The 27,137-nt window shown below is 34.3% G+C and overlaps 4 protein-coding genes and 1 long non-coding RNA gene across 8 annotated transcripts; 2 read left to right on the plus strand and 3 right to left on the minus strand.

The window, feature by feature from the left end:
- The first annotated feature begins 1,098 nt into the window (after positions 1–1,098).
- On the plus strand, positions 1,099–5,425 carry LOC104711188 (phosphoinositide phospholipase C 9-like). 4 transcript variants are annotated; one of them, XM_087464273.1, is made up of 8 exons: positions 1,099–1,496; positions 3,150–3,340; positions 3,451–3,589; positions 3,688–3,977; positions 4,092–4,209; positions 4,462–4,611; positions 4,688–4,771; positions 4,870–5,425. In XM_087464273.1, exons 1-8 carry the CDS (start codon positions 1,194–1,196, stop codon positions 5,161–5,163), a joined length of 1,569 nt encoding a protein of 522 aa, XP_087320399.1. In that variant the 5' UTR covers positions 1,099–1,193; the 3' UTR covers positions 5,164–5,425. The 4 variants fall into 4 exon arrangements, 2 of the variants coding, with proteins under 2 accessions (XP_087320399.1, XP_087320400.1); XR_015565633.1 differs by having other exon boundaries at positions 1,151–1,496; positions 4,092–4,205; XR_015565634.1 differs by having other exon boundaries at positions 1,151–1,496; positions 4,092–4,205; positions 4,710–4,771.
- An 888-nt stretch (positions 5,426–6,313) lies between these two features.
- Positions 6,314–6,871, plus strand: LOC104711189 (protein PSY2-like). Its single transcript, XM_019230189.2, has 2 exons — positions 6,314–6,519; positions 6,622–6,871. Exons 1-2 carry the CDS (start codon positions 6,432–6,434, stop codon positions 6,750–6,752), a joined length of 219 nt encoding a protein of 72 aa, XP_019085734.1. The 5' UTR covers positions 6,314–6,431; the 3' UTR covers positions 6,753–6,871.
- A 55-nt stretch (positions 6,872–6,926) lies between these two features.
- On the minus strand, positions 6,927–8,077 carry LOC104711190 (selT-like protein). Its single transcript, XM_087464922.1, is given in 6 exon segments — positions 6,927–7,139; positions 7,237–7,517; positions 7,520–7,554; positions 7,735–7,799; positions 7,891–7,958; positions 7,961–8,077. Coding segments are annotated over 6 exon segments (636 nt in total). The 5' UTR covers positions 8,055–8,077; the 3' UTR covers positions 6,927–7,046.
- A 214-nt stretch (positions 8,078–8,291) lies between these two features.
- Positions 8,292–11,999, minus strand: LOC104711191 (asparagine synthetase [glutamine-hydrolyzing] 1). The gene is made up of 10 exons (XM_010427872.3): positions 11,414–11,999; positions 10,832–10,970; positions 10,644–10,739; positions 10,217–10,549; positions 9,958–10,119; positions 9,547–9,849; positions 9,324–9,458; positions 9,068–9,235; positions 8,865–8,972; positions 8,292–8,764 (listed from the first exon to the last, which is right to left on the minus strand). Exons 1-10 carry the CDS (start codon positions 11,491–11,493, stop codon positions 8,531–8,533), a joined length of 1,758 nt encoding a protein of 585 aa, XP_010426174.1. The 5' UTR covers positions 11,494–11,999; the 3' UTR covers positions 8,292–8,530.
- An 11,740-nt stretch (positions 12,000–23,739) lies between these two features.
- LOC147938609 (uncharacterized) lies at positions 23,740–24,542 on the minus strand. Its single transcript, XR_015565059.1, has 3 exons — positions 24,422–24,542; positions 24,170–24,218; positions 23,740–23,859 (listed from the first exon to the last, which is right to left on the minus strand). It is a non-coding gene; the product is annotated as an uncharacterized LOC147938609 (long non-coding RNA).
- Between the last annotated feature and the right edge of the window lie 2,595 nt (positions 24,543–27,137).

A 27,137-nucleotide genomic window follows, 5' to 3' on the forward strand; every position in this document is an offset into this window, starting at 1 on the left:
CTGGTCAGCTCGCAGCTCGGTCCCGGTCAAAGATTCCCGCATTCAAGAGGATTAATTAGACCGCGCAAATCGCGTCCTATTAATGGTGCATTAATTTAGTAATAAATTGGTCGGTATAAATATGTAAGGGGGGGGTCAGTTGTAAAGGATCGAATATTTTTTCCAGCAGTAGCAATACAAGTTCAAATTCTCAAATTCTCTCAATTCAGCTCGGAACTGTTTTACGGCGATAAGCTCCTCCACAATTTTAATCACTTCGGAAGGAGAAGCTCATTCTCAGTTCTCACATCAACGGCCGCAAGTATCATTTGGCTTACTATCTTACCGATGGTATTCATCCAAAATGGGCTACTTTTATCCAATCTATTCGGATTCCACAAGATCCAAAGGCATCCTTGTTTACTACATATCAAGAAGCTGTCCGTAAAGATGTCGAGCGTGCTTTTGGAGTCTTGCAAGTTCGCTTCGCCATAGTCAAAAACCCGGCTCTTGTCCATGATAAGGAAACAATTGGAAAGATAATGAGAGCGTGTATCATACTTCACAACATGATAGTAGAAGACGAACGAGATGGGTATAGACAGTTGGATCCAACAGAATTCGCACAAGTAGAAGCACACGGAACTTCACATGTGGACTCTACATTTTCAACTGATATACCTTCAAATGTCATACCTTCAAATGACCATGCTCAGCAAGCGGAAGGAAGTTTGTAGTCAGAAAAAACATCAACAATTGAAAGATGATTTAGTTGATAATATCTGCAAAAGTTTGCCACAAATCAAGATTACAACTAAACTTTTTCCCCATATGTTATTTTTACTTCTATTTTAATATGTTTTTGTGTTTTGTATGTTTAAAAGTTTATGAAATGCAATAATAAAATTTTCATTGTTTAAACATTTAAACATTATTTTTCTTTTTCAAAACTAAGAACCTCATTTATAAAAGCTTACCATTGGAAGAGTACAATTTTAATTAACAAACAAAAAGTTCTTAATTTATAAAAATATACTTTTTAATACTAAAAATTTTAAGAACCCAAAAATAACAACCTACCAATAAAGATGCTCTTACTTACTTTTTCATTATGCCTCGGAAAAAAAAATAAAAAAATTCTGTCAACAAAAAACAAAATAAAAAACAAAACAAAAACAGCTAGAAAAAGAAGTTTGGATATCGTCCATTTTAACATGGTGAAAATAAGAGTGAAGTTTGAGCCGAGACAGGCGAATAGGCGGGATCGCGTCCCAACTTATTTCAAGAATGAATTCCATGGCTACGATGACGATATGCCGAAGTCGTTACAAAGATTCACGGAGTTGCTGGATAAAGAGAAGGACGGAGATGGTGCCGGATTGAAGGCCGCAAAGGATATCGTGGCGGCGTTGCGCCGACAATATGGTATTCCCAAGTTCTGCAACTTGACTCTCGAGCTTCCTCAGTTAAAAGAGTTTCTGTTTTCTACGGAACTCAATCCGCCGATCGGTGACCAGGTGAACATTTTCTTTTGCTTCTTCTTGTCAGATAGGCCGGTTTGCTTCAAGAGCGGACTCAAGTGAGAGAGATTACCATTAATTAAAAAAAAGTTATATAGTGTAGATTTACCAGTTTTTAATACAATTTATTATAATGAACCCATAAAAAAAGAGTTTTTTTTTTTTTTTGTCAACCATTGGGCCACAACTGGCCGGCCCATTAGCCAAATTCCTACATTCGTAGGAGCCGGGACTCGATCCCGGGTGTGATGGTGCCTTCTACAAATGGACTTACCTCCTGCCACTGCACTAAGGTCACTTCACCATAAAAAAGAATTTATTAAGTCTAAAAACCATAAATCAATTTGTTTGTGTTTAAAGAGGTGAAATTCTTAAATAAAAGTCAACATGTGTAATTCATTGTAAATTCTTTTTTCTTTAGTAATGTAATCATTTTCACTAACCAAACCTAATTAATAGTATAAATTAACTTAAATTTTCAGTTCCAAATTTTGGAGATATATATTTAGAAAATGCTTTTGACATTCATAAGCATTTTGGTCTCACATATTGCTTCAAAAAAATCCAGTTAAATAAAACACAAAAATATCTTGAAGAAATAATTGATACGATTGGAAAACTATATCAAACAAATGTTAGATAAATGTTAAATATGAATGAATCAATGTCAAGGAAACAATTCTTTGATTTTTTTTAGTCTCCAAAGTTTGAAAATAATACTCAGAAAAAAAACAAAAACTCAAAACTTATTTTAAAGGTCAAGTTTTTATATATAAACAAAGAAGTGTAAAACAAAAATGTGTGAAAAATAATATGTGCGAACATTAAAACTTGGGGTACGACGAAGAAACACAATTTTTGGAAGAAAAAAATCTTGCAACTTTTGGGATCATTAACAAATCTAAACCGATATATGAGAGAACTAATCTCATCCGTTAGATTAAAGTTGACACAAAAAAGTGGGTTTGCTATTATATATAGATTTTTCATTAGCCCATTTAAAAAAAAAAAAAAAAAAAATTGTATTTCTAGTTAACATAAATATAGAAAGAAAATAAAAATCGTACTCTTTTTGAATTATCTTTTTTTTTTGGTGAAAGAGAGAGGACAAATTCCCTTTATTTTATTAAACTATAAAGAATTACATTCGAACTCGACGTGAAAAAACAGTTTCATTTGCATCCTCCAACATAATCGGAAGAATAACATCCGGACAAGATTTAAATAAATGCAAACCTTCATTCAAAAAAAACATAGTTTGCTAACTCATCCGCTATGCGATATTAACTCTAGTATTAAGTGATTTTACATATTGTCATATCACATAAAAGCAAAAAGTACAAATAAAAAAAATCAATATTTTCTAATTTTCTTTCTTCAACAAATCAAAAACTTCTAAACATATTTGACAAAAGAAAAAAAATAATTATGTCAAAAATTGATTTTTTAGAGTTACGTTTCGACCAGGTAAAAAAAAGTTTCTAGGTCCGGCTGCCATACATTGAATCTTAGCTTTTTGTTTCACCTGAAGCTGATTCCATTGTTGTTTTCTACGTATTGGTTGTTTCCTGCTTGCAATGGAACCCAACTTCTGAGTTGATTTTTGAAAGTAAGGACACACTTTGTAAGAATTTGGTTTATGTTCTTCAGGTTCATCATGACATGAATGCTCCACTATCGCATTACTTCATTCACACTAGCCTCAAATCCTACTATACGGGAAATGTGTTTGGGAGATACAGCATCTTGCCCATCATTGATTCACTTAAACAGGGTGTAAGAGTGGTTGAACTAGATCTGTTTCCGTGTGGTAAAGACAGCATTTGCGTTAGGCGAAGATGGTATTCGGTTTCGCACTCTTTTACTTCATGAATTGAAAATTTGTTTTGAGTCAGATTAGTTCTTGTTTTGCTTTTGCTATGAACTTTTGTTTTAATTATGCACTTTATAGGAAATTTGAGAAGCCTCTGGAATTGCAAGAGTGTTTCGATGCTATCAAAGAACATGCCTTTACTCCCACGAGGAGTTATCCCGTGATAATTACATTCAAGGACGACCTGAAACCGGATCTTCAATCCAAAGCTATTCAGGTTTAGAATGTTCTTTTTTTCCTCATTTTCCTCTTTATCATAATATATGGTGTATCTGATTACCTTGACATGGTATGAATATGTTGTTGCATATGTAGATGATAGATCAGACATTTGATAATATGGTGTATCACCATGATCCTCATAGTTTGGAGGAGTTTCCTTCACCAGCACAACTACAAAATAAGATACTAATATCACAAAGACCCCCAAAAGAGTTGTTATATGCTAATCACGATGAGAATGGTGTTGAAATACGACAAGAGCCCACAGATGAGAATTTCCAGAGTCTAGTTGGCTTTCATGCTGTGGAACCAAGAGGCATACTACAAAAAGCTTTAACAGGCAACATCCAACAACCAGGATGGTACGAAAAAGACGTTATAAGGTACTATGGAGCAAAATAAGTTTATACCCTTACTCTGGCCTCGACATGTTGAGAGTAGTTGGCTCGCAAAATACTAAAAAGTCAACTGATTAGGTAATACTTGACAATAAACAGCTTCACCCAAAATAGATTCTTGCGGACACGTCCAAAACGCAGTTTTTTTAGCAATGCCCCCTATAAACCTCAGAGAGCTTGGATGCACGGTGCACAAATGATTGCACTAAGCAGGCAGGTGTGCCTCTAAATGTTTATTTCTCGCTATTTTTGATGGTTTCTCTTGCTCACTGATATATAGTTGCACAAGCATGTACGCCACTATGGCACTATGTGGAATCAGGGCCAGTCCATAGTAGTGGGATGCCTAAAGCAAAAAACAAAAAAAGATTGCCCATAAATATAAACGGTTCCTGTCTTTGTTTTGTTTCGGGCTTACCTATTGGCCTCCGTGTCATGAATACTAACATGTTTTACCACATAACTACAGGACGACAAAGAAAAACTTTGGTTGATACAAGGGATGTTTAGAGCAAATGGAGGGTGCGGTTACGTCAAGAAGCCGAGTTTCCTTTTGAATGCAGATTCTAGTGGAGTTTTCTATCCAACAGAGAACCCAGTGGTGGCGAAGACATTAAAGGTTGGTCATCCTACAACAATTACATTATGCTTCTATTTTTCTCACTTAAGATGGGGGATGAAATTATATCTTGCAGGTCAAAATCTATATGGGAGAAGGATGGAATGTGGACTTCAAGAAGCGCATAGGTCGACTGTCTAAGCCGGATTTATACGTTAGGGTAAAATATTATCGGGAGATAATTATATATGCATAACAAATAACTTTCTTGGTCTGCAATGAGTTTGATTTTGGTTCTTTCAAAACGCAAATGCACAGATTAGTATTGCCGGTGTGTCCCATGATGAGAAGATAATGAAAACGAGGGAGAAAAACAACGAATGGACTCCTACTTGGGGAGAAGAATTCATATTCCCCTTGACCTATCCTGACCTTGCTTTGCTTAGTTTTGAAGTTTATGACCACGAAGTATCGAGTGCAGATGTATTTTGTGGTCAGACATGTCTACCGGTATCTGAACTAATAGAAGGAATTCGAGCTGTTCCACTCTATGATGAAAAAGGTGAGGCATGCAGCGCCACAATGCTGCTCATCCGTTTTAAGTGGGCCTAACCTACAAGTTTCTTCTCATTACCAAGAGGCTCTTGGTGTAGTGGAGTTTCTTAGAACCTTTCAAAAGTTACGCTTTCTAGAACCCCTAGTTCAAGTTCCACTTGGAAGGGGGAAGGGGTTTAGGCAAAGCTTAGACTCCAAGACTGAGAGATAAGGTCTTGGTCCAGAACTCCTTGTTATTATCATTATTCAAGTTTCTTTTTTTCTTTTTTTTTGAATGAATGTTAAATTATATTCAAATCAAAAAAAGTCCTTGGTACAATATATGCATCCTTTGTGCTGAAAGTTTTTGATAGTGCTTAAATCTGAAAAAAAGGTCTAGAGTTTAGGTTCTGGTAGCCAGCCAAACTTGCAGAGCATCGGCATGCTTGGTAGGAGAGACCCGGTGAAGAGACAAGAGCTTGTTTCGAATAAGTCGGTCGAGGAACTGAATCATACGATCTGGTAAGGTCGGGTTGTCCCCATGACGTCGGTTCCGCTCTAGCCAAAGAGTGTGGATAGTTGCTTGGAAAAGAAGCCGGAGGACATAACTAGTGGTCCCAGAGAAAGTTGTTGACGACACCAAGTAGAGGAGCTGAGGGAAACTTGCTTGTATTGTTGAATTTCGATTACTATCTTTTATTTTGTTTCTTTTTCTATTTCCTTTTATTTGTTGGTTTTGAAGACTGACTTTTTTAAGAAAGGAAGGATAGTTACAAGTGTTCTGTTTTACTTGGGGCTTCACTTCAAAAACTATTTATCATTCTTCTCCAAGTTCTTATCGAGATTGGTTCAAAACAATAATTTTTTTTTGGGGTCATACTTCTTTAGGTTCAGCCGTTCAGGGTACCAACTGCTGATGAAACTGAAACCTAGTGATGAAGTAAAATACCCGTTCTTCATTTGTGGTCTTACTATACATATATTTGTAAAGGTTCAGATGAAAGTTCAAGTATTAATTTTTCATAGCAGATCTATTTAGGTGTAGAATTTTGGAAATTTTGCCCCTCCAAGATGTGACAAATGTGGCGACAATGCTAAACCACATGTCACTATTTCCTTGGTCATCATCTGACCATTAATACACCATCTCCCAAACCAACACTCTTCTTTAAGACACACAGAAAACAAAAACAGCCTTAAATGTTTAGTCTCTTGTTCACGTGAAAAAAAAAACAAAACAAAACAGATTGCATTTGGATAGCCACAAGCAGAAACGATTTTGATATCATCATATCTATATATATATATATACGACGTATACATATTACCTCTCAAACCAAACTGAGATGAGTTTTGGATCTCGTCTTCTTTTGTTTATCATACTAACCCTTCCACTCGTTACATCGTCATCCCGTAACACTCTTTCTATTTCAGGTTTCATCTCTTTTTTGTTAATATTTCTTGCTTTATGTTCTGATTCATTGAATTGTGATATTCTGATTCTGTTTTTGGGTTTGAATTGGTTTCATTTGTCAGGAATTGGGAAGACAAGGACAGATCATAGAGTGTTGATGGTGAGCACCGAGGATTATGGTGATCCATCTGCAAACACCAGACACGATCCTAGCGTGCCGACCAATGCAAAGGCTGACACAACACCACCTTAAAACTCTTTTGAGTTGACTTGTTTAGTCTTTGTTGAATACTATATGTTATTTACTTCTGAATGAGTTGAATCTGTAATATATTTGTCTGAGTAACAAAGCAAAAAAAGCGTTAGAAACCATGTGAGCTCTGTATTAACCAGACAATTTAGCAAAATATTCAGACATGGTGTCGGTGCTAAGACAAAACATGGACAATTCCTGCAGCTGTTAGACATAAACACTGGTGGTCTCTATGTTGTGGAGCTTGATGTAAGGGTTTCAGAACCTTCTAGAGTGGAAGACTACATAGTAGCTTCATGTGACGAATGGTTTCGTAAGGGTTCTGCTGATGAGATCTCTCAACTCGATCTCCCCTGGAAAACTACCTTCTTTCAATTTAGAGAACACCTGTGCAAAGACCAAACATCGGATTAGCTTTTACCAATAGCACAGTCTCAGTATTATAACTAAAGTCATACATACTGACAAGAGAAAGACAACTGACCAATTCCCCATTGCAACTAACTTCAAAGGCGCCTGAACTTTGCAGGAAAGACTGCAGAAAGTTACCAAGAAGCCAAGTGGAGGCCATGGACCCGAATCTATTCGCTCTCAAAGAGTGGTACCAAGCAGGAGGATGTGCAATTCCCATCATAGGAAATATATGTTCACCTCCCATTATAAGACCAATGACTCCCATCTGAGCAACTGGCACAACCTTAGCGAAAAGCCGCTTCACCGCTGGTGCAGGGTAGTTCGCAAGAAGTACATCTAATCCAGGAAAGCCGTCTCTAACATCTTCTTCATGGTTACTGCAGTTCCCCTACAATAAAAACGAATGTGCAGGACACATCAGAACCAGTCATCCAACAAGGAAATGAGAATCTGATCATTTCAAGAACTGATGCAGCTAAAGAATAAATCAAAAAGTGATGGGTTTCACCATTTATAATACATAAAGTGGTGAAAAAGCCAATGACTTGTAAAAGAAGTCGAAACTTACTTGTAAGAGCAGGAGACGCAGAAATTGATCTCTACGGTGTTTCCAACTCCAACACCACTCGACTTCTGCAAAAACAGAGGAATGATTATTAACAGAAGTGGTGTGAGACATTTAGTAGGAAACAAAGAGAGAAACTGTCTATGAATTTGAATTTACCTGTAATGGGAAATCTAGGGTTTCTGGAGTGATCACAGCCTGACGCTGCGGTTGAGAGATGGGTGGTGTTGAGATTTCGACAGTGGAGGAGTGAATAGATTGAAGATATCAGTGCAAAACAAGAAAAACGGTAGTCCTAGCAAGATCAGTTGTGTTTTGTCCATGGCGGAAATTGAAATCTCAGAGAGGGGAAGAAATGAAGTTTGAATTTGAAGAAGTGAGATCGATCGGGGAAGACAATGTAAATTGGTGACAACGCCCAATATTTCTGTTTTATTATACTCTTAACCAAACATAATAACCATGTTTTGAAATTCCAATCAGCACCCCCACCATTGTGATTAGATTACCAACACAATATCAATATCATGAAAAGTTTTGTGAGACAAGAACAAGTGTTATTTTTCGCCAATCAATGCAATACAATATTAAATAATTGATACAAAGATTGATGTACGTAGAAGCGGTACATACGAATCTTACCCATAAACAACAAACTTTTACAAGATAACTAATACATTCAAATCTTCATAGGAAAAAAAAGAGCATAATCTTATTATTAAATCATACAAAATATTTCACCCATTGGGAAGATAAAGTGATAAACAAACACACAGCTCCTCCATTTCCCCCTTCTAACTTATGTCTGAATCGCAACTCCTTGACCCATCATCATCGGCATGTCGTCGATGGCCTTAAGTGGCGGGGGCATGGGCAATGCCACGTTGCTGCCATCATAGGCGGAGAGGTGAACTCCGATGGCGGCTCTTCCTGATGGATCCATATTGTTGGACCAGCTTGCATCCCACTCCACTGCCTTTGCGGTCGAGCAAGCCACGGTTGCACCTCCTGGAACAGTTAGCCTTGCAGAGTTCTGCCATAAACACAAACGTAACACAAAAGTTTGTGAATCTGTTAAAACAAAACAAATAGGAGATTTGCTACATCAATAGAGATTTATAAGTCTATCTCACCTGTGGGAAGAACCTCTCGAAGATCATTCTGTAGTAGTAAGCTTCTTTAGTGTTTGGAGTGTTGTGAGGGAAGATATGCGCAGCGTTTGACATCATCTTGTCATTAACCTTAAGACAGAACATAAAAATATCAGACCCTGAACCTGAATCCAGATGTTGTATTTAGCTAATTAGAATGAGATATGAGATCTATTTGTGTGTACATTTCGAGCAGCATGAGCTTTGAGACCATCGATCCAACTATAGCCGACACCATCACTAAATTGCTCTTTCTGTCTGTAGAGAATGTGTTTTGGCAGATAAGGACGTTCTTCATCGTCAAAGGCTCTCCTTAGAACCCATTTCTCAATCCTCCCTTCCTCTGGCTTGATCTAATAAAAGACCCATACAGAAACTTTGTTCAACATGTGTATGTTATAAATTGTGAAATTGAGTTTGTGATCTAAGTTTTATGGTTACCATTTTGCATTCAGGGTCTAAAGACATGGCGGTATTGATGAATTCTTTGTCAAGAAAAGGAACACGGGCCTCTAGACCAAAGGCAGAGGTAGATTTGTTGGCTCTTAAACAATCATACTTGTGAAGAGCCTTGATCTGCAAGGCATCGTCCAAGAATAGTAAGTTAAAGACCTATGTTTTGGATGATATCATTTTGTGTGATTAAACTTGAATAGATAGATACCTTGCGACAGGTTTCTTGGTGAAACTCTTTCTTGTTAGGTGCCTTGTGGAAGTAGAGATACCCTCCAAAGATCTCGTCGGATCCTTCACCGGAGAGAACCATCTTAACTCCTAGAGACTTGATTTTCCGGGACATCAAAAACATCGGCGTGCTCGCTCTGATTGTAGTCACATCATAAGTCTCAACATGGTAAATCACATCCTCTATCGCATCGATCCCGTCCTGCACCGTGAAATGGAACTCATGGTGCACTGTCCCCAAATATTCCGCCACCTCTTTTCCCGCCTTTAAGTCCGGCGAGCCCTAACAGAATAACAAAATGATCCTAAGTTTGAGTTTCAAATTTTTAAAAAGACTATATTTCATCCAACCTCTGCTTTTATAACAGAGTAACTCTGTTCTATATCATACCTCAAGACCGACGCAAAATGAATGGAGCTGAGGACCCCATTGCTTAGCAGCCTTAGTACCAGCCAAGTGACGGGCAGTGATGGAAGCCACAAGGGAAGAATCAAGACCACCGGAGAGCAAAACTCCAAATGGAACATCAGTCATCAATCGCTTAATCACAGCCTTTACATAAAAAGACAAACACATTAATCTCTCACACCACAAACTTTCAAACAAAAGTAAGAGACCTTTAAATTTGTTCAAGGGTATGTTTTCTTACGTTTTCAAAGGCGCGTCTAATAGCGAGAGGCTCATAAGGTGTGGAAGGAACAGATTCATTGAACCAAGGAGGATTGTACCATTGCTTAAACCCTCCTAATTTGCTTGAATAAAAATGACCTGGAGGAAACGCTTCGAAATGCTCACAATCATCGTTTAAGCCTTTCATCTCCGAAGATATCCAGACAGATCCGTCTAATCCCCAACCAATGTAGAGCGACGTAACACCAACCGCATCACGAGCCACCATGAAGGAGTTATCTCGTGTGTCAAGCAACACAAAGGAGAAGATTCCATCCAACATATCCACGAAGTCCACACCGTACTCCTCGTACTACATATCCCACAAAGACACATCAAACTCTAATCAAAACTTAATAAACCAGTTTAACAAAAGCAAACATAACGAAATACACACAAATACATACCAGGTGAGCAATGACGTCACAATCACTACCAGTACGGAACTTGTGATTCTTCAGACGTCTTCTCAGCTCCTCATGGTTGTAAATCTCTCCATTAACCTTCCAAACAAATCAACAACAGAAAAAGAAAAGTGTCAGCTTCAAAAATATCAGAGGAGTTATTGTATGACACCATAAATTTAGGAGCGTACCGTGACAACAATGGTCTTGTCCTCGTTGTAGAGAGGTTGATCACCGGAGGCAGGATCGATGACAGCAAGACGCTCATGAGCCAAGTAATTGTCTCCGTTCTGATATAACCCACTCCAGTCAGGTCCTCTGTGCCTCAACCTATAACAAAAAAATAAAAAAATTAAACAAAAAACGATTACATTTATTGAAATTCAAACCATATACTATACCATTTCTGATACCAAAATTTGAAATTTTCTTGGGAATATTCCACCAACAAACAAAGGTTAGATTATTTTTTCACACATAAACTAAAAGGGTGACGTTTGATTTGATCAACCATTACTGTTCATGTCACGTTCATCAAAAAGGTCCCGGAAAAAAAAAACATTGTTATAAATACTACAAAGTTATCGTGTAATGAAATGAGGTCACAAACAAATCTTAGTCAGATTTAACATGAAACAAACATACGATGTCTTGTCTTATGTCAAACATTAAACTAGTCCTAACTTTGGATATGCAGAATTCAGAATGTTTTAACGTGACAAAAACCCAAAAGAAATTGAAAAGAAAAAAAACAGAGGAAAAAAATGTATTGCCTGCGAGAAAGCTCAAGAACACGAACTCTCTTGGCCTGAGAATCATCGGAACATCCTAAAACGGCAAGTATTCCACACATGTTTATTTTTTACTTTTTTTGTTAGGTAAAGAAAATGAAAGATCGCGAAGAATGAGGAAAAAGAAAACAGAATATTCCGAAACTTTAGGGAGGATGGGATATCAAAACCCAAGGAAAAAAATAGAACAACAAAACAGACAGATGTCGAGGAAGAGAAATGAGAAAATTGCACGTAGTGAGAGTGTTTTATCGATATTTGAGTTTTCTGATGTCTTGTTTCTCTACGACCGAGTGCTCTATTTATAGACACTATACGGCGCCGTGATGTCGCGTTTTGGTTCTGAATGAGTCGTGCCTTGGGGGACCAAACTTTTGTATTACCTGAAACCGGATAAGTTACCGGATAACTCTGACCACCTGTTTCCACGTGTTCATTAACCCTTCTTAGTTCTTACGACTTCTCCGATGTGTGTTTTTTTTAATTATTTTACGTTCTCGATCGGTTTTCTCTGTTTTTTCACTGTGGGGTAAACTCCGGTTAAGGTTTATCCGGGGGCTGAGTCAGCAAGTGGATATGTACTATCTGACGGTGTATGAATAGTCCAATGGAACTGTTTTGATTTCTCTGGAGCCGTACACGTGTTATCACAAACTAGTGGTGGGGTCACTTGTATTTTGATTATAGATAAAACATTTTTTTTTTATCATAATGTTTGTTTCGAAGAGTAAATACATTTTCAACTGCAAATGACTCTGTTTTAAAAATCTTCGTCTGCCACCGATTACACTCCACAAAATCGTTAGGTTTATCTTAACCGTTGCTTCGATTAATGACTAATCCCCATCTACCATCAATTATTTGATTATACATATTTAATTCAGTTGTATCTACTTAATTCGATTATCACCCACCTAAAATTTAGTTTTAAGTTTACGATTTTATGTGTTTACTGTAATTTTAAAAATAATACTATAGTTTTATATTTTATTTGATATTTTTTAAACATAAATAGAATTATACCTATATTTAATACTATATATTATTATTTTATCATTTATTTAATAAAACAACTTTAAAACTAGTCTCCGGTTAATCCCGTTTAATCTCTGATTTTCTCGCTAGGCACTAGGTCCACCTCAACCGTCCGACTAACGCCTAACAATTTTTAAAACATGATAAATAAAACATTAAAACTTTAGAGTTAAAGACTATAACAAATAACTTACTTATTGATGAGGTTTAATATTCAGTATTGTTTCACAAATTACTAATCTGTATATGGTCTTTAATAGTGCACATATATTATCAAGTTGGGGATTGAGTTAATAACATTATACAAAATGTGATTCAAAACAAGACCCTATATGATGACAAACTAAGGTGTGGTTACTAATCATATTTTGAAAATACATTTACTAATGATATAAACAAATATCTTTGTTATAAGTAATATATTGGTAAATTTAGAATTATAGTATGCAAGGGTGAGAAGATAATTATATTTAAAATTTGAAAATACATTTACTAACAACATAAACAAAGGTCTTTGTTATTTATTTTATAATTAACCTTGCTTTGGACATGTGTTACGTGGCTGGTCGCCATTCGAAACCGAAACTTGAGAACGATATATAACAATTAATTATATAAGAGATATAGGATCATATGATACTTCCGGAAATGAACAAAGGAGAGCTGTTCCGTATTCGAGTGTATCCATAGATGTAATATTATAAATTAAATCACATGTTTATTCTATGTATAGGCATCGCACATGCCTCACACGTTGCTACAATGTGCAAGGGTAGAGACGAGAGGATGAATCTCACTTTACAACCTTCGAATTTGGATAATGCTAAATCAGAAAAATACATCATAATTATTGAGCAAAATAAAAACAGATCGACATATTTTTTCTTGATTGGCCAAAATGAAAAAGATCGGGATTGCTTTATTCTTGAGGTAGCAGCAAGCCCCAATCGCGAGATACTACATTTTGACCCTAGTTCTTTTACTAAGACTGTAAAATACATCTCCAACTAGTTGGGATTCTAACGAAGAAAATATATAACCATAGTAAAAATGATATGGTGATGATTTAGGGGATTTGACTATTATTATTGTTTTATCATTACAAGCTTGAATGACGCTAATAATTGGAAGACCCATGGCGTGTATAAGGAAGTTTTGTTATCAAATAAACAAAAAGAATGAAAGAAGATTCGTATATTTTAGAAAGAAAATAGATCAATACTTGGGTTCACCCCTAGGGGTGAACCTTATCATTCACCCCCCTTATAAAATAAGGAAAGAAAATCTGTAGATATTATTTTAAAATTAACTGACAATCTTATTTGTAAACCCAAACCGACATATAATTTCGTTCTAATTATAAAATATAAATGCTAACCATCTCATTTGTAAACCCAAACCGACATATAATTTCGTTCTAATTATAAAATCTAATCCCTAACCATCTCATTTGTAAACCCAAACCGACATATAATTTCGTTCTAATTGTAAAATCTAAACCCTAACCATCTCATTTGTAAACCCAAACCGACATATAATTTCGTTCTAATTATAAAATCTAAACCCTAACCATCTCATTTGTAAACCCAAACCGGCATATAATTTCGTTCTAATTGTAAAATCTAAATCCTAACCACTTTATTTGTAAACCCAAACCGACATATAATTTCGTTTTAATTGTAAAAACTAAACTACCCAAACCGATATATAAAATTTAAACCAAGCCAATATTTGACTTTCCTTAAATAAAAGTATACAGAATTTGTTTCCTTAATTTTTTTTGTTTTTAATTTAATTTTGATTTAATTTTTAAATGAAATATTAAATAGAACATTCTGATTGGTTAAGAGGAGAGGGGGTGAATACAAAGGTTCACCCCTAGGGGGTTCAAGAAAATAAAAGAACAATACTTGGGTTCACCCCTAGGGGTGAACCTCTCCACTCACCCCCTTATAAAATAAGAAAATAAAATCTGTATATATTATTATAAAATTAAAAATCTTAAACCGCTCTTTAATAAACCCAAACCAACATATATAAAATCTAAACCCTAACCATCTCATTTGTGAACCCAAACCGATATATAATTTCGTTCTACTTGTAAAATCTAAACTCTAACCATCTCATTTGTGAACCCAAACCGACATATAATTTCGTTTGAATTGTGAAATCTAAACCCTAACATCTCATTTGTGAACCCAAACCGACATATAATTTTGTTCTACTTGTAAAATCTAAACCCTAACCATCTAATTTGTGAACCCAAACCGACATATAAGTTCGTTTGAATTGTGAAATCTAAACCCTAACATCTCATTTGTGAACCCAAACCGACATATAATTTTGTTCTACTTGTAAAATCTAAACCCTAACCATCTCATTTGTGAACCCAAACCGACATATAATTTCGTTATAATTGTAAAATCTAAACCCTAACCAGCTCATTTGTAAATCCAAACCGACATATAATTACGTTTGAATTGTAAAATCTAAACTCTAACCACTTCATTTGTAAACCCAAACCAATAAATAATTTTATTCTAATTTTAAAAATCTAAACCAAGCCAATATTTATCTTTCCTTAATTAAAAGTATGCAGAATTTGTTTCCTTATTTAGTTTGCTTTTAAATTTAGTTTTGATTTATTTTTTAAATAAAATATTAGATGGAAGATTCTGATTGGCTGAGAGAAGAGGGGGTGAATGGAGAAGTTCACCCCTAGGGGTGAACCTAAGTATTTTACAAAATAAAAAGAGATGACGTATAAATTGTTTGTTTGGTGAATCTTCCCACACTTTGATCTTATGTTAATGTAACTAGGCTTGAATCCAAACGGTGACATGCATATAGCCAACATTATTACAATCCGTTAGGCTACATGGAGAATATATATGTGTGCATGAGCCTTTTTATATGTTTTTTTTTTTTTACTTTTTTTTTTTTCGGCAAAAGTGAACTTTATTAATAGTTAAATTTGTCAACATACAGAGGCTCCAACATTCAAGGAGGTGGATTAGTGCAAGCAGTATATAAATCCGTGTTATTTTTTTTTTTTTACTAAGAGGTTCTGGGTCTTGCTTTTCATCCGAAAGAGTAAGTAAGGATTTAAATTACTCGCATGCATTTTTGGGATTGATATAATTGAGCCAAATCGTTCAATTTTTTTTTGTTAAAAAAATAAATTATAATAATTTTATCATTTTTATATTTTTAATTAATTAAGCTCAATGGGGATGTAGCAAAATAATTGCTTTTATAACACTATCGTGTTGTGTATTTTATGATATCCTCTAGTCAAATATTATGATGTAAAATGCAAAAAACATAACGAATATTGTGTATATTTTTATTTTAAAAAGAAAAAATTAGTTAAAAAGGTACCCTACAGTGTTAACCAAAAGTAGGGAGTTTTTCACAATGTCCCTACTTGAGTGGCTGTACCATAATTTGGAGAAGGGTATAGGCGTAGGTGAGGGAGATTGGGCCACTATGTTTGCACTGGCCGCTTGGTGGGGGTGGAAATGGCGATGTTGTGATGTCTTTGGGGTGAAACTGGTCTGCAGGGATAGAGTTTCCTTTGTAAAAAAGCTTACGATGGAGGTGACTAAGGCACAGTCGCTAAGGGGGAACCAGGCTGGTGTACGAATAAGGGTGGTCAGAGATATAGGCTGGGTGGCACCAGATCCTGGGTGGTTCAAACTCAATATTGATGGAGCGTCAAGGGGGAATCCAGGTATGGCATCTGCAGGAAGGGTACTGAGGAATAATGTGGGTGAATGGTGTGGTGGTTTTGCAGTACGTATTGGGCGTTGTTCAGCGCCGTTGGCAGAGCTGTGGGGCGTCTATTACGGGTTGAGCTTTGCTTGGAAGGCAAAGGTTACGCGTCTGGAGGTGGAGGTGGATTCGCAACTGGTGGTTGGTTTCCTTACGACAGGGATAGGAGACTCTCATCCGCTGTCTTTCCTGGTACGCATGTGCCATGGCTTTCTTACAAGGGACTGGATAGTCCGTTTTCGTCACGTTTATAGGGAAGCTAATTATCTTGCCGATGGTTTAGCTACCTATGCTTTCTCTCTTTCTTTAGGATTTCATGTTTTTAACACGGTTCCAGAGTCTGTTGCTGAGCTGTTGCGTGCAGACGTTACTGGCCGCCTGTGCCAGAGGTATATTAGTGTGTAATTGTCTTTTGTTGTTCTAATAAAATCTGGGTAATACCCCGGCCGTTTACCCCAAAAAAAAAAAAGTCATTTTGAAAGTAAAAGACTTTTTAAACACCTCATTGTTCTCACAAAGCGTCATCAATAGTTAATTTATGTAAATCAGGTCAATTTTTAATTAAAGTAAGTGGGATTGTGAGAGAGAAGACCACGGTAGTTAAAAAATACTGTAAAGAAAGAAGAGATTAGCACGTTTATAATAAGGTTGGACATAATTAGAAAACGACTCGTCATTCGTCATTCATGTGGTCACGATTCTAGTCCCGCAAATCATTTATCTACGAGCTCTCTGGCTAGTAAGAAATAGACGCTATGACACGGCCGTGCCATGCTAATTTAATTTCCTTACCTTGCTTTTCTAGAACCGGGACTCCTCTTCGGACACAAAACAATCCGAACATAGTTAAATTAGCTGTTTTTTTATTTTTTGTTCTCTCCTTGAAGTTCAATATAATTGTTTCTTTGTGAGTTATATTGTTGCAAAAAAAAAAAAAGATTTATTCTTCCTTATCAATTAAGAAACCCAATATAAAAGTTAATTTCAAAGATTTAAAAATTATTTTTAGAAAAGGACCAAATGGTGATAAAACTCGGTCGTCACTTAACACTGATACAAAAAAAAAAAAAAAAAAAAAAAAAACTTGGTCGCGTAGTCCATTAATTTCGATCTCACTGTTCTATATTGAAGATTAATTTCTGTTACTTTGATAGAAGCAACTGTAAAATACTTTTCCCTTAGTGGCGTGCGGTGACACGGCCAAGTTTCAGATATCTCAGCTCTTCTTGATATATGATAGTATGTCATACAGTCATACAGTCATATGAGTCATATCCATTTATTTTTGCTTTATAAAAGTCAAACTAATGCCTCTTTTATCAAACAGATATTTTATCCATTCAAACTGTTGAATTTTTTTTTCTAAAAAAGGAAAGTAGAATCTATATACTTATTTAAGCAATCATTTAAACAAATAACCTTACGCCGTGTAAAATATTACACAAAATGTCATTGTATTTTAATATAAAATATAATAACAGAATCTTAATATTAATTTGTTGTAACCTGAAAATGATTATCTAAAAAATAGTAATTATTAATTTATTAGATTACAAGAAATCATTAATAAAATAATTTCGAAATTATTTAATAAAATAATAATAAAATTATTTTGAAGTTATGTAATAAAATAATTAAATAGATTCTATTTATTGTTTCAGAAATTTTAGGAAACAATAACAAACTATTTAGAAAATTATAAAACTTAAATTTATTTATAAAACTAAGATTAAATATTTACATATCTAAATCATTTAATAATAACAAATATATATTAAAAATTAGGATACAACATTGTTTATATTTTTAAAATATATCTATATACTTATTTATGCTATGTTGTTAAAAATTTAACCAGTTCTAATGTGACATATTACGAAAATACTATTATATTTTAATTATTCTAATAACTAACAAAAGAAAAGTTTAGATTTATTTACAAAATAATAAAACTCTATTTATTGTTTCATAAATCTTAGGAAATAATAACAAACTATTTAATTGGCTAAAACTTAATTGTTTATACACAATATTCACTATATAAACAATACTAAATGTATAATATTGATAATATACATAACCTAATTGTAATTTTCACCTATAAAATTAATATACAACATGTTATACCAATAACTTCAATTTGTAAATTTGGTATATTAAGATCTCTAAACACGATCACATCAATTTGTAATACCAAATCACGGGTCAATACATGTTTTGTTAGATTTTTTTGGTTTTACCGAATGTATAATTAACGAATTTGATATTGCACCAAACCAAAATAGTAGTACCAACTACAGGTCGAAATCAGAGTATGACCTTAAGTAAATTAAATATATGATTTTATAAAATGTATAGAATTAATAAATTTTCTACTATTATTTGGTAACAAACAGATTCAAATTTACATAAATATTTCCTCACGCTGGTAACATTATTCTACAAAATATTAACATGTATTTATGAGTCGGGTAATAAAACGGGTAATGAGACGGGTAACGAGACGCTCAAAAATTAAATTAATATTCGATACTCGATCATTATTCATGGATAATATAATTATTATACCTTTCACTCGACCCTAAAGCTGCGGATACCATTTTTTGGGACGGATACAAATGGAAAAACGGATCCAATATGAGTATTGGTAGTAGTTTCCAGGCCTACTTATTAGTAGTTTAATATGAATCAAAATTCACCATATAGTACTATAATATAAAACATGTAAATGAATGATACAACATAAACATAATATTAACAAGGATGAGTTACTAGAATATTGCATAAAAGCTTCCTTATTACAAAAGTAACATACAATTGTTTGTAATTACTAGACTAACACATTGTACCTATACTACCCCTGAAACTAGTGTTGGGAAAAAACGTAATTACGGCTAATGCCATTAGAAAAAAAAAAAACATTGGAAGTTGGGACTAAGTCTACCGATCCTTTGATGGTAGATTTATACACGTGGACTGATTAAAGGTGTACGTCAGATATTTTTGGTATACTTAGTTGTAGTCTTGGTACACTTATCGGTCAACGTAGATGGCACACTTAGTTGTAGTGTTGGTACACTTATCGGTGGACGTATATGTGTATCAAAAACTAAGTGTACCAAAAATATCTGACGTACACCTTCAACAGTCAATATGACCCAAAAGATATTTATGGTAGACTAATGGTCTGTTGCGACAGATTTATGCGACAGCCTTCTCTCGTTACAGATATTTTTGGTATACTTTGTTTGTTTTTTGAAATAGTTTTCGTTGTGTTGTGGTAGGCTTCTTGTCGGTGGTAGATTTAGTAAGCAAGATTGACAGCTGTAAAGTCTTACCAGAATAACACGAATTTGTTTGAGCTAGCAAAGACAGTCTAGCGTTGCGATAGACTTATTGGAGGAAGATCTAAACACGTTTGCTGTTCTTCCGAATAATGGTGTTCATGTAATAAAGTTTGTAGCAGATTCATCAATCGTCTTCTGTTTGTCGGCCGGGGCAAACGTCTTTTCCTACTCAGTTTCAAAAATCTTTCCTCTGGGTTCATCCATGGAAGAGCAAGATATCGTTTCAGAAATCTATATAACTCACTTTTTATAGGTTTTTAATTTAGAAATTAGATGTTGAGACGAAAATCTATAATAGTTGAGTAAAAACCCCACAAGTGAAACCAAAAAAATAGACAGAAGTCGTGAAAAAATAAAGTGAGACAGGGGAAATTAGGGTTTTCAGTCGTATGTTAGAGGTATAAGACGAGAATATTATGGTAATTTCGGGTTCATTAAGCCTTAAATCGAACGTGTACGTACATATAAACTTGTACGTACATATGAACGCATACGTACATAACGTTCTTGAGATTAGTCTACGTACATAACGTTCTTTTGCTTAGTGTATAAATCCGTTTTAATGAACGATATTATTGTAATTTTGTAGTCATCTTCAACATATCTTCTTCTGTAACCCTAGCTAATTGTTCACCGGAAATGGAACAAGTAAGAGATGTTGCTAGAAAAAGTAAGAGATGTTAGTAGAACAACCTATGTAATTCGTAATTGTTTATTTATTTATTATATTTTCGAGAGGTAATGAATAATAATCAGACAAAATTACATTTTAACTATAGAGGGTAATATTTAGATAACATAAATATATAATACTCAGTTCAACTAGGTACAACTAAATATATATTTAAATTTGCATTTATATTTAAAATATGAAAATGATAATTAAGGTTTATACGAATTTCTTTACATATTGAACTATTAAAGAACCATGTTTAATCAACAATACAAGAATTTATCACTTTCTAATACATACTATCGTTTTCACATAAGACACTCTTTATAGTATAAGGAAGACTTAGTAAGTGATCACCTCAAATGAAGCAAAAGAGGTGAAACCCAAGTTTTTATGAATATTGTGTTATGAAAACCTTGTACATGCTAATTAATAGTGTTAAATCTTGTGGCCAACTGCTAATTAATAATTTATATTATAGTCCAACTGGAAATACGAAAAAATGCAAATGATCAACTATGAATATGAGAGTACAACTGGACAACTATGTATAAATTATGTGTATACCAAATAACCTAACAAATAGTTTCATAAGTTATAAAATCCCAAAATATCAACTCATCTCTAATTAGTCTTAGAATCAGAGTTGGCTTGCAGAAGGTGCAGTTGATGATATGTCTTCAACGTGAGCTTCCTTAGCTTCCTCACTGAGCCGCCTTCTCTTTGCCTTCTTTAGACTGCCAAAATATAAATATAGTCAAGAGTCTCTTCTGAATTGGTTAATTTGAGCTTTGATAATATTAGTAAGGTTTATTGCTCTGCATATATATAAGTCTTTGAATTTCTGCAATACTTAGCCATTTTCTCTTCTGTTATGCAATGGATATTCCTAGTTTTGCGGCTATGTTTTCTGTTCGTCAAAATCTCTTCTTTAGTCTCAGGTCATATGTTTCTTCTCTTACAAAGAAAGCATATTTATTGTTCTCTTGCTTTCTTCACAAGTTTGTGCCTTTTGTCCCCCTAAATAACGTCACTTTTGAGTTTTTATCAGTTGAGATGTGTAGTATCGTTTCTTGTGTTTACCATGATTTTACCATTGCCCACAACGTAAATTTAATTTATTTTCAAGAATGATGGATTGAAGGAAGAGAATAGTCTGTAGAATGTAAAGAACCTAAATAGAAGAACGTTCCAGTTCAAATATTCAAGATGTTCCAGGTTGTAATCACTCTGAACATAACATGACACAGATTCAGGATCTCTTTTGCTAGGCTAGAAGAAAAAAACTATGTGCTTGATTACAACCACCATTTTGGTGCAACTTTCTCTTCGCTTCGGTTCACAACCACCATTTTAGTGCAACCTTTAGCAACCAAGTGCTTGATTACAAGCTTCCCCATCTTTCCAGCACCAATTACTAACATCCTAGCAGATGATGCATGTGAAAAATCTGGAAGCTTCATGAGAGCAAGTTCGACTGCAGCAGAGCTAACGGAAACAGCTCCAGCAGCGATATTTGTCTCTGTTCTCACACGCTTCCCAACCGTGATAGCGTGTTTAAATAGCCCACTAATGTTCCTCCCAAATTCATTGCCTCCTTGACCTACTTTAATAACTTGTTTAACCTGTGCAAGTATCTGACCTTCTCCTAGGACAAGGGAGTCCAAACCAGCTGAGACTTCGAAAATATGTTGTGTGACGTCCTTGTTGTACAAGAGAAAACGGTGCTGACAGATCTCCGAAACTGGGATTCCACTTGTCTAGCAAAAAACATAACAAACGTCAGCATTTTGCCATTGAGATTGTAATATAGCGATGAGAACATTTGAAAGAGAAATCATCAGATGGGAGTTGTTGTCACAGGTAATGAAAAGTGCAATCTTAATGACCGAGTGAGATTAAAGCATGGTAATAAAAGGGAAAGACCTTAGACATCCACTCAGTAACTTCTTTGACACCACGATGCTGAGAGAGAGCCAAGACATAAATCTCCTTAGAAGATCAGCCTTAGGAGATCAATAATATATCGTAAAGATGATTGCTTTTACATCACTTTACCCTGATCATCTACCTGCAGATCTAGAGGCCAAATTTGCTTTTGACTAGCTATATCTTTCTTGATACCTGAATCACCATCAGTGCCAACAATCTCATGTTGCCAGACTTTTGAAACAGTCAGATCAGGATAAGGTTCAATAGTAAAACAATGTATGTCACAATCTGTCAACATGAAAAACTGCCAACAAGACTCTCTTGCCAATCCTTGTGAAAAACGCCAGATCAAGGACCTTGGATCCCCTCACTTACGGAGGAAGAGCTAATGTTCAACTCTACTTGATTACTTTTAACACCTGTAGGACTACAAGTATATTGCCATAGCTCACCATTAGAACTGCAAGCAACAGCAATACAAAGGCGTTCGGCTGCAGCTACTGCAGTAGTAATCAAAGAATTGAGATTGCTATATTCTGCTCTACCGCTTCTAATCCCACTGTAGGTGAACGATAAACAACATGTTCATCAGAAGATCCAATACTAGTCAAAGGAGCAGCTTCCTGACCAGAAAAGATGTCAGACCAATACACAACAGCTCTAGTTTTCCTGCTACACATAACAATACCAACATGACTACGAGATCGAGCAGCCCTACTTGCTGCACCAGCAGAGGTATCCCAAGGAACAACACTAACCAACCAGCTTTTACCATCTTGTAAACCACTACCAGACTCTTCATTAGTCAAAACACAAGAAGGAAGTTCAAGAACAACGCATTTTCTCGACGGTAAGGTCGTCAAGTAGACTCCATACAAAAAGTTTACTTCCAGTGATAAACCAAGAGAGACAAGTTTCTGTATCCATACTACCAGAGACACAAGCATCACCTGGAGAAGATTGAAAACCACAAACTAAGTAACATTCCTCAAAGAAACTGTTCCTACTTCTATCTTAAAGAAAGGCAAAGAAATACTAACCAGGATAACTTTGTTCATCTCGCAACAATTGAGGAAACTCTCCAACGAATACAGGCTTCAATTGATCTGTATCATCTCCTCTTTCACCATTGTTTACAGGAGAAACTCTTAACGACCATGAACAGATAAAATCAATACGCCAAATCGAAGGAACAAAAAAAAAAAAGTAGAAATGTAAGCAAAATTCGTCACAGGGAGAATGATATACCTAGCGAGAACAGATTAACGAATCTTTTAACTACACAAACCAGACACTACATTGAATCTTTTAAATCCATTTCAACAACTCACTTTTTGCTCTAGAGAAGAGTTCTTGGCGAAAGTCTCAGTCCAGTAGCGAGCTGTTGATAAAAGTATTTGATAGTTCTTGATATACTGTAAACATCAGAGATAATGTATTGCTTCAAAGTGACTAAAAAAACAGGGAAAAACAGAAGATTATGAAGGTTGATGTAGAATATTATAACCTGTTCAGCTACAACATCATCTTGAGGGTCTTTGGGCTCTGGTGCAGAGAGTAATGCCTGGACTGAAACAAGAGCAGTCTTCAGAGTAAGAGCTGGACTCCACTGGTCTTCCAATATATCGAAGCATATTGCACCGCTCTGGCTACTAATATTTGGGTGCCTGTAGGTTCGATTAACATGAATTATCAACAAAGATTGAACAAACTAACATACAATCACATCAGTAGTAACCCTTAAAACAACTTTACCAGAGATTGAACTTTTGACCACAGATAAAGACAATTATCAAACAAATACCACAAGGACATAGATAAACAGTTGTGCATCATAACAATGATTCAATCTCTATGAACTTCTATAGTACCAAGCTTAAGTTCTCTTACACATTTATCAATCACAATAAGAAAACTACACAGATTCATAAAATTTGCAAATGATTAACATAAGAATCAGAGTCAACATCTTCTTACCAAACTCTGGTTGAAAACTGCATCTTTGGAGGCTCAAATGGATACCCTTCTGCAATTTTTTATAAAAAAAGATCGATTAGGAACACCAACACAATACAAATCAAACACCCATAAACCCTAAAATCTCAACTCCTACACCAATCGAAACAAAATCAAGTGAATCCAATAACTACATAATCCCCAAAAACTAGGTTCTGGGTATTAGAATTTTCACAATCAAAGGCCTTAAAGTAGAAGAATTTGGGATCGGACCTGGCATGGTGATATCGATCTGAAAGGTTCCGCCTTCCTAAGGAGTACCGATAGGACCAGGGATGGTTCCGGTGAGTCGGGTGAGATTATCGGCTTTTGGGCTGACCCGTATACCCGAAGAATCGTTGTCTCTGACTGAAATCTATCATCTTTTTTGATATCTCTCCTCCGATTGAAATATCCCAAAGAAAAGAGAGAGGAAACCCTAACAAGAAAAAAAGATTGAAACTTTTATTTGGTGGAGAAGTAAAGCTTCTTTTCTTGCATCTTTTAGGGAATTTATCCAACAGTCCATTCTTTTCTTGCAGAATCAGAGTAAAGGAGACAAAAAAAATCAAACAAACATCGATTCAAAAAGAAATAAAAACAAAAACAGGGAAACAAGAGCAAGAACATGAGATCTCAAGTTTTTTTTCGACCAAATTTAATTATAAATGGCAATACAGTAATAAAACACACAACTCAGATATAGAAGTAATTTGCAAACTTTTATGTGTTATTCTAGTAAGTCGAAAATTTCAACGTGTTAGTCTAGTAATAAACCTACTTTTATGTAATATTCTAGGTAATTTCCCTATTAACAAATAACAAAATAAAAAAAAAAAATCCGTGCTACCAGCGCGGGTTATTATCTAGTTGTATTTATAATTTTACAATGGAAGCAAATGTTGGTAGAATATGGCCCAGATTTACATAACACCATATTCAGTAATATTTGGTATACTTTAAATCATTTGATACAAATAATATAGTCTTATATGATTATGTACAGTAGAACCTCTATAAATTAATACTCGTTAAATTAATAATCTCTATAAATTAATAAATTTCTCCGGTCCCAAGTTGGGACTATTGTAATTTTAGACACTATTCGATAATATAATAAGATAATAATTTTTTTGAAAATCCTTTGTAAATATATGGTCCCATCAATAATATAAATTAATAATTATACAAAAATTATCTAAATATATGTATATATATACACATTAACTTTTATTAGAGTTTATTTTTAATATTTTTACTATATAAAAATCTTTGAGTGATATCTTCAAAACATGATAATTGTTATTTTCCTTATAATTGATTTTATAAATATATTAGTTATAACGACTAAATTTTATTTTTAAATATTTTTTACTAAATTAGGAAAGACTCTCTATAAATTAGTAATTATTAATTTATCGATAAATTAAAATCTCTATAAATTAATAGATTTTCATTGTCCCAAAAATATTAATTTATAGAGTTTTTACTGTATTTGTATTTTATCTCGATCAGAATATTCTGTTCTTCAAATGGGGGATGTATACTAAGGTCCACTGAATAATTACGAAATGCACTTGATTCGGACTCTGCAGCTTAAGGTCTTGCAACGAGATGGTACATTCTGCAAAAACATCACGTTTCCATGTATATGGTGACTAGACAATGAGTCGAGATCTACTTTGATCGTTCAACAGATATGTTACACGGAAACTCACATAGTTTAAAAATTTCATTAATAACAATGTTTTCCCAAATTTAAGATAATTGACAGCCGGATAATGACATTGACATGTTCACCAATGTAAACTTCCAAAAGTTTGCACAAGTGAACCAAACAAAATTAACAACAAAGTGTCCACGCTTTAAACAAAATTGATTAGCAATTTACATTAGTGGTGCATGGTACTCTTAACACAATTACAAGTGAAATTGTTTCTTTCATGGTTGATGAAAAATGGCTTTCGCTCTCATACACAATTGTTGTTTGAATTTGATTCAATAACTTGTCATTGTACGTATGAAATAGTTGGTCACCGTCCGTGTAAATATAACAATCACACATCGATGTATACAGCTAAGGGTAACCATGTAACAGAGTATGTCATCGGAGAGATATATTAACATGTTTTTTTCTTTTTTTTTTTTTTTTTTTTTTTTTTAATTTCAAAGCACCCTAAAATCCTTATTTTGTGGGTTAAAGTCGTAATCACAAAAAACTTAAAAAAATCATTGTTCAAATCTTATTATATAAACTTTGGTTCTCAAAGTTAGTAACTCACCAGATCGTGACACGTGTTAGTTTTAACGATCCGAAATCAAAATTAAAAACTCACCAGATCGTGACATGTCAATTTTAACGATTATAAATTACAGTTTTCAAGTTGGTAAAACAAATCATTAGATAATTGTAATCTTATTATATTAAAAAAACAACTAAGGTAAAAATACTATGTGCGATCCAAATCAAAGTTTCACTGTAGACGGAAATAAAAGTATACCGATGAGATGTTGACACATGTCAAAAAATAATTATTTTTCAAAACAGCTAATTAAGAAAATAACATTAAATCTAAACAAAATTTACATGTTTATGTCTAAAAAAAATTCCAAATCAAAAAGAAAAATTAACAAAACTAATATATTTTCCATTGTACACTACTTATATTATACATGTTTTCTTAATAAGATTTTGACATGTATAAACAAAAAAGTCAGTCACTAAGCATGTATATTATTATTAATAAATAAATAGTGAATAACAAATTTAAAAAGAATAACATAAGTTATGTCAAAAGAATTATTATTTTTGAAACATAATAGAACATCTAATTAAGAAAATAACATTATATCTACATGATATTACATGTTTATATCGAAAACTTTGATCTTTGATTTTTTTTTCTGATAAAGTTTTACCGATCTATTGCGTGGGTCTTTGATTCGTGCG

The sequence above is a fragment of the Camelina sativa genome, chromosome 9 (genome assembly GCF_030686135.1).
Source record: "Camelina sativa cultivar CO46 ecotype springtype chromosome 9, ASM3068613v1".
NCBI lineage: Eukaryota > Viridiplantae > Streptophyta > Magnoliopsida > Brassicales > Brassicaceae > Camelina > Camelina sativa.